The following is an 8,561-nucleotide window of genomic DNA, read 5'->3' on the forward strand; positions in this document are numbered from 1 at the left end:
CATTGTTAACCAGCCAAGCAGTCTGTTTGGTGGCAAAGGAGGTTCTAGCAAGAATAAGACTGAACATGATACAGTGGGAACTGCAAGGGACAGTAACAGCAACACTCAGGACCAAGGTATGATATTGGAGAACAGTGTTAGAAGCATTTAAATCCCCCTCCCAAGTCCTGTATTCAGGGTTCCGTGTCTTTTAGGAGAGTCTGGTGAGGCAGAGCCAGTGGAGGGCAACCACAGAGTGCAGGGAACAGATACCGACCTGATGGATGGAGAAGCAGAAGGGGACACCGTGGTCATTGCTGGTCAGCCAGAAGTTCTCAGTACGCAGGCTATGCAGGTGAGTGATGTTTCAATTGGGCATGATCTACAGTGCTCAGATCAGCTAATTACTTCATGTTTTACCTCCATAATTTCTGATATTTTATTATTTATGGATTGGATCATTTTTGACCATTGTCCATGTCTTGTGCCTACAGGTAGAAAATGAGTTGGTGGATCTGATCGATGAGCTCCTGGAAAGAGATGGTGGAACAGTCAACAGTACAATTATAGGTGAGTGACTGGGTATATTATACATATACATATATTATACATTTAAAATAGTGACAAAGGAAACTCAGCATAAGTTCAATATTTAGGTGACACACACACACACACACACTGATATTTCTGATTGCTGTTTGTTAGTTGGCCGCAGTGCAGAAGATGAATCACAAGAAGATGTTTTGATGGACGAGGCTCCTTCCAACCTCAGTCAGGCCTCCACTCTTCAGGCTAACCGAGAAGGTAAGACATGGACACCTTAACAAACACTATCTTAACTTAGAATTAACTGTTAGAATAAAATAACTAATTAGAGCATCCCATGACAGAAGTTGTTTTATGTTATACTGAATATGATGCAAAACTTAAGGAAGAAATGGCTGATCCTGGTCTAATTTAATTGTGGGATTCTTTTCTCTTAGACTCTATGAATATACTGGAACCAGAGGATGAGGAGCACACACAGGAGGAAGATTCAAGTGGCAGCAATGATGATGAAGACAGTCAGGATGAAGAAGAGGAAGAAGAAGAGGAGGAAGAAGAGGATCAGGTATGGTTTTATTATTTGTGGAGCGGTTATGAGTGTCACCTTATTTCATAGACTTAAGTTGCTGCCATTTTACCTTTTTAAGGATGATGAGGAGGGTGATGAGGATGATGATGATGAAGGTTCAGACATGGAGTTGGACGAAGATTTTCCAGACATCAATGCTGCACCTCATATTAGGTTTGAGAGGTTTGATCGAGATGATGACCTCATCATAGAGTTTGACAACATGTTCTCTAATAATGGTAAGGATTTTATGTTTTTTAATCATTCATGTGGAATAATGCAACATTTACAGATTTCTGACTGCTAAGTTAGTCTATTTTCCATGTTAATAGAAAAAAGCTTATTCATTCTTCAGTACTGGAACTGTTTTCAGATACACTTAACTTGAGCCTTTTTCCATTCTAGACAGTTTGATTTGTGGAAACAAAACCTGTTAATGAATGGCTCAGTTCCTGTAAGAGCTGCAGGAAGCTGTGCCTTTGAGTTCATAAGGACGGTACCAGCAACCTATAAATTGCTCACCTAAATCGATTGCCGTTGTTTTTAATATAATTACTCCTTTGCGTCCTGTTTCCTGCTCACACTGTTTCCATCACTGTGAAAAAGTAGCCTTGCCTTCAAATGCATATAGTCCACTAATGGTCAGCTCCTGTTTTCTCTATCTATCAGCTGACATCCCTCCCTCCCCCGGCAACATCCCCAGCTCCCACCCACTGATGGTGCGCCATGCTGATCACGGTTCCCTCACCTTAGGTGTGGCGGGCACAGGCAGCCGCCTTGCGCAGGGTATGGGTCGCAGTCAGCGAACACTGCGACAGCTCACTGCCAACAGTGGACACACCATCCATGTCCACTACCCTGGAAACCGCCAGCCAAACCCACCGCTTATTTTGCAAAGGTAACAAGAGCTTTGATATTTATTTTCATGTATTCTGCTAACACATCACAATCTCTAATCAATTGAAATGTTTAATCTTCATTTTAATTTTTTTAGGTTGTTGGGTCCCAGTGCTGCAGCAGACATATTACAGCTGTCCAGCTCTCTGCCTCTTCAGTCTAGAGGACGTGCCCGTCTTTTAGTTGGAAATGAAGATGTCCACATCATCGCCCGCTCTGATGACGAATTGTTGGATGATTTTTTCCATGAGCAGAGCAGTACTGGTGGGCAAGCAGGTATGATTTTCAGTGTAGACATTTATAAGATGCTGTTACGCTTGTGTATTGGCTTTAACCGCTAAACCTTTTGTTCTCTCTGTTTATGTAGGTACACTCTCTAGTATTCCCACTGCCTTAACCAGATGGACAGATGAGTGTAAGGTCCTGGATGCTGAGAGTATGCATGACTGTGTAGCAGGTAATTTATATTGTTCAATTTAATTAAATAAATGTCAGACCTATTATTGAAAAGGATGCATTACAACACATTCTGTGTTTACCTTTAGTCGTGAAAGTTCCCATCTTGCAACATTTGGAAAATCTGAGGGATGAGGAATTGGAAGAGCGCAGAGAGAAGAGGAGAAGGCAGCTGGCTGAGGAGGAGGAGTCGAAACAAAATGATAGGAGGGCCTCTGGAGCAGAACAGGCCAGAGAGCAAAGTCTGCAGGTTGGTGAAAGTGTAATTTTTTTTTTGTTTACTTCTACAACAATGTTGCAAACAAATGTCTTCGGCTTTTGGACCACTCTTTTTAAAATTGCATTTATCTGTGAAAAGACTTAAAGCTGCAGCGTGATAAGTCTCATCATACAGGCCAAGAAGGAAATTCTTCTGACTAATATTTTATATTCCTGTTTCTAGGTTTCCAGTTTGGGGACAATTAATGGAACAGAAAACACTGCAGGTAGTTTAATTGACAGTTATGTCTTCTTTAGAAGTTAAACTCTCTATAACTAATTGAAATGGATTCGTCACAGTGATCTGCTCCTACTGGTAACCTGCCAGTAATGCGTGCTGTGGGATGAGGTAGTAGTTTGTATAGTTTTAGGATCACACCAGATCTGGGAGATAACTATACAGTCTACTGTCTTTCTTATGGCAACGCAGTAACAGCTCATCATCCACTGCCGCTGCAAAGGAACTTCAACTGTTTAGCTGATAATTTACAAAAGTCAAATGTGCATTGTGGTCATTGGCATGTAACCATGACTATAACCACTGTTGTCTGGTGTAACATGTCGATTGTGTTCATCTTGTGTTGTGCAGATGGCTGGGCTGTGGTGAGGTAGTAAGTTGTGTTGTTGTTGGGGATCAGGATTATTCACCCCGTTCAGGAGATAACTATACAACTTACTGCCTTCCTCAGCAGAGGCTATTGACATCTTTTTTACGGAGCTCATCGGTTGTCTGTGTGGCTGTAGTTCTATGCAGTACAAATGTTTATCATACCTGGAAAAGATATGAAGTGCAGATGATAAGGATGAACTGTTCAGTAGTGCAGCACATTCACCAGTTGTTTCTCTGAATCTTTCAGAGGGTGAGCAGGCTCAAGGTGGTACAGTATCATGTCTGGAACCTCCCAGGGTTTCCGAAGGTTTCCTCACTGCTCCCCCATCTGGAGAGGTCACTCCCACCACGCCTGCTCCTCATGAACAGGCTCTAGTCTCTCTGGAGACTGCCATCAGTCAGCAAGTCCACCAGCCGATTGCTGACCTGCTGTTGGCCGAGCCACATGCCAGTCCTTTGGTTGCTCTGGCCGGGGCTGGCCTTCCATCTTTGTCAGGACCCGACAGGCCAAACAGCGAGGCAGAGGCATCTCAGATGGAAATGTCTCCAGCACCCACAATCGGTGAGCGAGCCGCTGGAGGAGGTGGAAGTGGTGGTGGAGGAGGAGGAGCATTGGATAAAGGCAGGGAAGGTAGACTAACTTTAAAAGATCTCTTAAAACAGACTGGGCAACAGTAAGAACAAACATGTTGATGGTCATCACTAAGTATTTCCTGAAAATGTTTAACACTGGAATCAGAGTGGTGTCCCATTTATCTCTGCTTTAGTACGTTTAGTAAAATTATTTTTGTTCTAATTTTCCTAGCTTCCCTCAGTCCAGACCTTGTGGAGACTGCAGAGCCTGCGGTGGTAGGTGTGTCACAGCTGGAAGGTTCACCTATGGATACTAGCAGTCCTGCGTCTGCCACTCAGGAGGAAGCTGCTCCGGTCCCTCAACAGACCACACAGCTCTCTCAGGAGCTCTCTGGGAGTGGGGAAAGTGGATTAACAGACAGACAGACAGATGCAGAGACTGGGTGAGGAGCTGATACCTTAGAATGTCTTTCACACTGTCACCCAATTACCACTAGTCTTTTGCATTTAATTGCTCATACAGTCTGAGATGTCTTTTTAGTAGTTAATGTTCTAAACATCATATAGCTACATATAATATTACTGTTTAAAAACCTTCTGTCCTTTGATGTTACAGCTCCACCTCTGTCTCATCGCCTGGGGAGACGATGCCCAGGAGTGACAGTGCCGACAGCCAGTCTCAGGCCATACAGGAAGAGCCTCTCCCATCCACCAGCAATGATGAGGAGGACCCACTTGCAGGTAAAATGCATTGCCTTAGTTTCTCTCTAGTACTTCTCTTTATAAAACAACTCTTTAATGTGTTTTGGTTTTACCTTGGTAGGCATAAGTCTGCCAGAAGGTGTGGATCCTTCTTTCCTGGCAGCTCTTCCTGAGGACATTCGGCGAGAGGTTCTGCAAAACCAGCTTGGAATCAGACCGCCTGCCCGTCCTCCTGCTGCCAACAGCCTGCCGTCCTCTACTCCACCTGTAGTTGGAGGACCAGGAGTTACTGAAGTCAGCCCTGAGTTCCTGGCAGCTCTGCCCCCTGCCATTCAGGAGGAGGTAAAATCTGCTTTGCTTTGTACAAACCCCTGCCATTCAGGAGGAGGTAAAATCCAGAAATTAGAAAAGATAACTGTTTTTAAAAAGGCTGTTCTTTGCTTTGTACTTAAGTAATTTTGGGATAATAAAAAAATAATTACTGACAAGACTGATTTTAAAGGTCATAGATGTTTCTGATTAATTGTCTTTTATGTCTTAGGTTCTTGCCCAGCAGCGAGCAGAACAGCAGCGAAGGGAGCTATCACAGCAGCCACCACATGGGGACACTCCTCTGGATCCAGTCACTTTCATCCAGACTCTACCCTCAGAACTCAGACGTAGTGTCCTGGAGGACATGGAGGACAGCGTGTTGGCTGTCATGCCCCCGGACATCGCTGCTGAAGCTGCTGCACTGCGTAGAGAGCAAGAAGCACGTCAAAGGCAACTGATGCACGAGAGGCTGTTTGGTCACAGCTCATCTTCAGCCCTGTCGGCTATATTGCGCTCACCCGCCTTTACCAGTCGACTGGGGAGCAATCGTGGCGTTCAGTACACTCGACTGGCTGTGCAGAGAGGAGGCACGTTTCAGATGGGAGGTGGAACAAACCACAGGTGGGAGACACTAGTTGAGCAAATGTATTTGTTACTGTTTCAGATAAATATTTCCTTTACTGTTTAAATTTTACGTGTCAGACATACATTGCCTCTGTTTTGGAAATGTTTTTTTAGTTAGGTTTAGAAATGTTTACTCATCACTTTTGACAAATAAAAACTAAGATCATATTTTCTTTTCCCACAGACCATCCAGTTCAAGTGTGGACTCCTTACTGCGTCTGCGTGGCCGATTGCTGCTGGACCATGAGGCTTTGTCCTGCCTGTTGGTTTTACTATTTGTGGATGAACCGAAGCTCAACACCAGCCGTCTGCACCGTGTGCTCAGGAACCTCTGTTACCACTCTCAGACAAGGGGATGGGTCATTCGCAGCCTGTTGTCCATCCTCCAACGCAGTAGTGAAAGTGAAGTGTGTGTGGAGACCTCACGTCTAGAAGACCCTCGAGGCAAGAGAAGCAACCAGGGAAGCTGTGGAGGAAAGGGATCAGGGTCCTCCTCCCTGTCCTCTTCCTCCCCCTGCTCCTCTTCATCATCATCGTCCTCCTTAGAGCTACTGAATAGAGTGGAATCTCGCAGTTCTAGCCAGCTTTCTTGGCTCTCTGTGTCAATGGATGCGGCTTTAGGCTGCAGGACAAACATTTTCCAGATTCAGAGAGTGTCAGGTCGGAAACATGCAGACCGGCATTCAGCTGGAGGCTCTTCAGGCTCTGGAACACTAGGAGGGGTGTCAGGACCTGCTACAGGTGTGGCATGTGGTGGAGGCTCAACTGTTCACATCCATCCACAGGCTGCTCCAGTTGTCTGTCGGCATGTGTTGGACACACTCATCCAGCTGGCTAAGGTAATGGACCACATGTTATTTACTCATGTTACCACATGTTGGAGCATTTATTCTATGTTCTAGATATAAATAAATTGAGTAATAATTTAAGGGAAGTTTTGTTTGTTTTTTTCCTGAGAACTTTTTTTTGTCTCTCCCTTAAGGTGTTTCCCAGCCACTTCACTCAGCAGCGGTGTAAAGATCTGTTAACGCCATCTTCTGACCTCGACTCCCGTCTTTGTTCTGGCCCCTCCAGTGGAGGTGGAAGTTCCAGGTCAGCATCACAGTCTCAAAGCAATCCTAGCTCCAACTCCTCTACCACACAGAACTCCTTTGGCTCCTCTTCAGTTACTCCCCAGTCTCTGGGTATTTCCACTGATTTCTGGGACCTGCTGGTGAAACTGGACAACATGAATGTCAGTCGCAAGGGAAAGGCCTCTATGAAGACGGTGCCTCTTGGGGGCAGTGCTGAAGCCGAGGGTGCCCAGTTGAGCCTTGAGACCTCTCCCCTGGGCCAGCTGATGAACATGCTGTCCCATCCAGTGATCAGACGGAGCTCCCTGCTCACTGAAAAGCTGCTGCGCCTTCTTTCTCTAATTTCCATTGCTCTGCCTGACAACAAGGCCACCGAGGTGCCTGCTGCACACCCTACTCCTCAGGCTGCCACGTCCACTGTGGCAACCAGTTCAGGTCCAACAGTTACAACACAGGTTGTAGTGTCGACCCAGCCAGTTGTTCCAGGTCCAGGGGTGTCTGTAGTAGCTGCTACACCAACGTCATCCTCAGACAGTTTAACATCCTCTCAGACCTCCTCCACAACGATCTCTATACCTACATTCACTGGAATCATTCCTACAGGTAGTCTCAACTTGCTCCAAAGAAAAAAACAATGTTTTACAGATTACAACATGCACAGTATTTCTAATGTGTAGTATGTAATGTAATTTTTTGTGGGGGATTTCAACACAGGGAAACAACGGGTTTCTTCTACCAGTTCAGAGTTTGACAAGATGGCTTCAAGTGGACTGACAGAGAAACAGCTCCAGTTGTCTGTGGAGGTATGGGAAATTTAATTTAATTATTGTTTTAATGTTTGTAAGGCATAATTTGTGGTGTGGCTTTGTGTCATCAAACTGGTCAGACTATTGTAAAATAAGACAAGTATATCTGTCTTGTTTTTAATCAATATGCACTTTCCTTGTATTGATAAATGTTCTGAAGCTCGGTCTTACAATTTTGTTTTTCTCCAGGTGTTGACATCACACTCATGTTCAGAAGAGGGTTTAGAGGATGCAGCAAACATTCTGTTGCAGCTCTCCAGAGGAGACGGCTCCACCAGAGACACTGTGCTTAGACTGCTGCTCAGTGGTGCGAGACATCTTGGATACACTCTTTGCAAACAGATTGGTAAGTTTTACTCACCATCTCCACTGCCTTGCCATTATCCAGATAAATTGTTCTCATTTACTCTGTTTCATGCCTCTTTCTCAGGCACGTTATTGGCTGAACTTCGAGAGTACAACTTGGAGCAGCAGAGACGAGCACATGCTGAATCACACTCCCCTGATGCTCCGTCTGAGGATTCCTCCATCTCCGCAAGACTCAAGGGCAAGATGACTAGCAGGTTAGTTACATGATTTCATCTGTATTATTATCCCCAGTAGTTCTAGTGTGTTGTATGATGGTGTTTTTTTAAGAAAATTAACATTTTGATACTAACATTAAATTTGATGTGTTTGTTGATGGGGCCACAGGTTTGATGGGTCGGAAAGTGTAGTGATTGTAGCTGCACAGAAGCGCACTCTAGGTGGACGTGAGCTTCAGCTTCCCTGTATGAGCTCACTCACTTCTAAGACGTCTACACAAAAGTTTTTCTTGAGAGTGCTGCAGGTCATTATCCAACTTCGTGAGGATACACGTCGTGCCAACAAGAAAGCCAAACAGCCTGGACGATTAGGTAAGCTAAGCTAACCTTGCACAGAACCTTGATGTGCTTCAGAACCATAAACTGTATACAGATGATGCTCAGTAAGAAATCACCTCTTTCCAGGCTCCTCCAGTTTGGGCTCAAACAGCAGCATTCAGGCTGCAGTCCGTCAACTGGAGGCTGAAGCCGACGCCATTATCCAGATGGTGAGAGAGGGTCAACGAGCACGCCGGCTCCAACAGGCACCCTTACCCCCCGCCTCTGCCGCCGCCGCTGCCGCCCCAGCTGCTG

General features: G+C 45.2%; 1 protein-coding gene across 1 annotated transcript in view; it reads left to right on the forward strand.

Annotated features, from left to right (window-relative positions):
• huwe1 (HECT, UBA and WWE domain containing E3 ubiquitin protein ligase 1) overlaps positions 1 to 8,561 on the forward strand; it is a 30,292-nt gene that overhangs the window by 16,207 nt on the left and 5,524 nt on the right. The window contains exons 49-71 of the mRNA XM_025059414.1: positions 14 to 116; positions 195 to 334; positions 474 to 549; positions 685 to 783; positions 963 to 1,090; positions 1,173 to 1,332; positions 1,763 to 1,991; positions 2,088 to 2,266; positions 2,358 to 2,447; positions 2,536 to 2,696; positions 2,889 to 2,931; positions 3,562 to 3,945; positions 4,120 to 4,330; positions 4,504 to 4,628; positions 4,711 to 4,931; positions 5,131 to 5,522; positions 5,710 to 6,364; positions 6,508 to 7,201; positions 7,313 to 7,401; positions 7,594 to 7,750; positions 7,835 to 7,967; positions 8,098 to 8,300; positions 8,394 to 8,537. Of these exons, the coding sequence (XP_024915182.1) occupies positions 14 to 116; positions 195 to 334; positions 474 to 549; positions 685 to 783; positions 963 to 1,090; positions 1,173 to 1,332; positions 1,763 to 1,991; positions 2,088 to 2,266; positions 2,358 to 2,447; positions 2,536 to 2,696; positions 2,889 to 2,931; positions 3,562 to 3,945; positions 4,120 to 4,330; positions 4,504 to 4,628; positions 4,711 to 4,931; positions 5,131 to 5,522; positions 5,710 to 6,364; positions 6,508 to 7,201; positions 7,313 to 7,401; positions 7,594 to 7,750; positions 7,835 to 7,967; positions 8,098 to 8,300; positions 8,394 to 8,537 (4,816 nt within the window). The remainder of the gene's footprint in view (positions 1 to 13; positions 117 to 194; positions 335 to 473; positions 550 to 684; positions 784 to 962; positions 1,091 to 1,172; positions 1,333 to 1,762; positions 1,992 to 2,087; positions 2,267 to 2,357; positions 2,448 to 2,535; positions 2,697 to 2,888; positions 2,932 to 3,561; positions 3,946 to 4,119; positions 4,331 to 4,503; positions 4,629 to 4,710; positions 4,932 to 5,130; positions 5,523 to 5,709; positions 6,365 to 6,507; positions 7,202 to 7,312; positions 7,402 to 7,593; positions 7,751 to 7,834; positions 7,968 to 8,097; positions 8,301 to 8,393; positions 8,538 to 8,561) is intronic.

This window comes from Cynoglossus semilaevis, chromosome 10, assembly GCF_000523025.1.
Source record: "Cynoglossus semilaevis isolate Cse_v1.0 chromosome 10, Cse_v1.0, whole genome shotgun sequence".
NCBI classification, from domain to species: Eukaryota; Metazoa; Chordata; class Actinopteri; order Pleuronectiformes; family Cynoglossidae; genus Cynoglossus; species Cynoglossus semilaevis.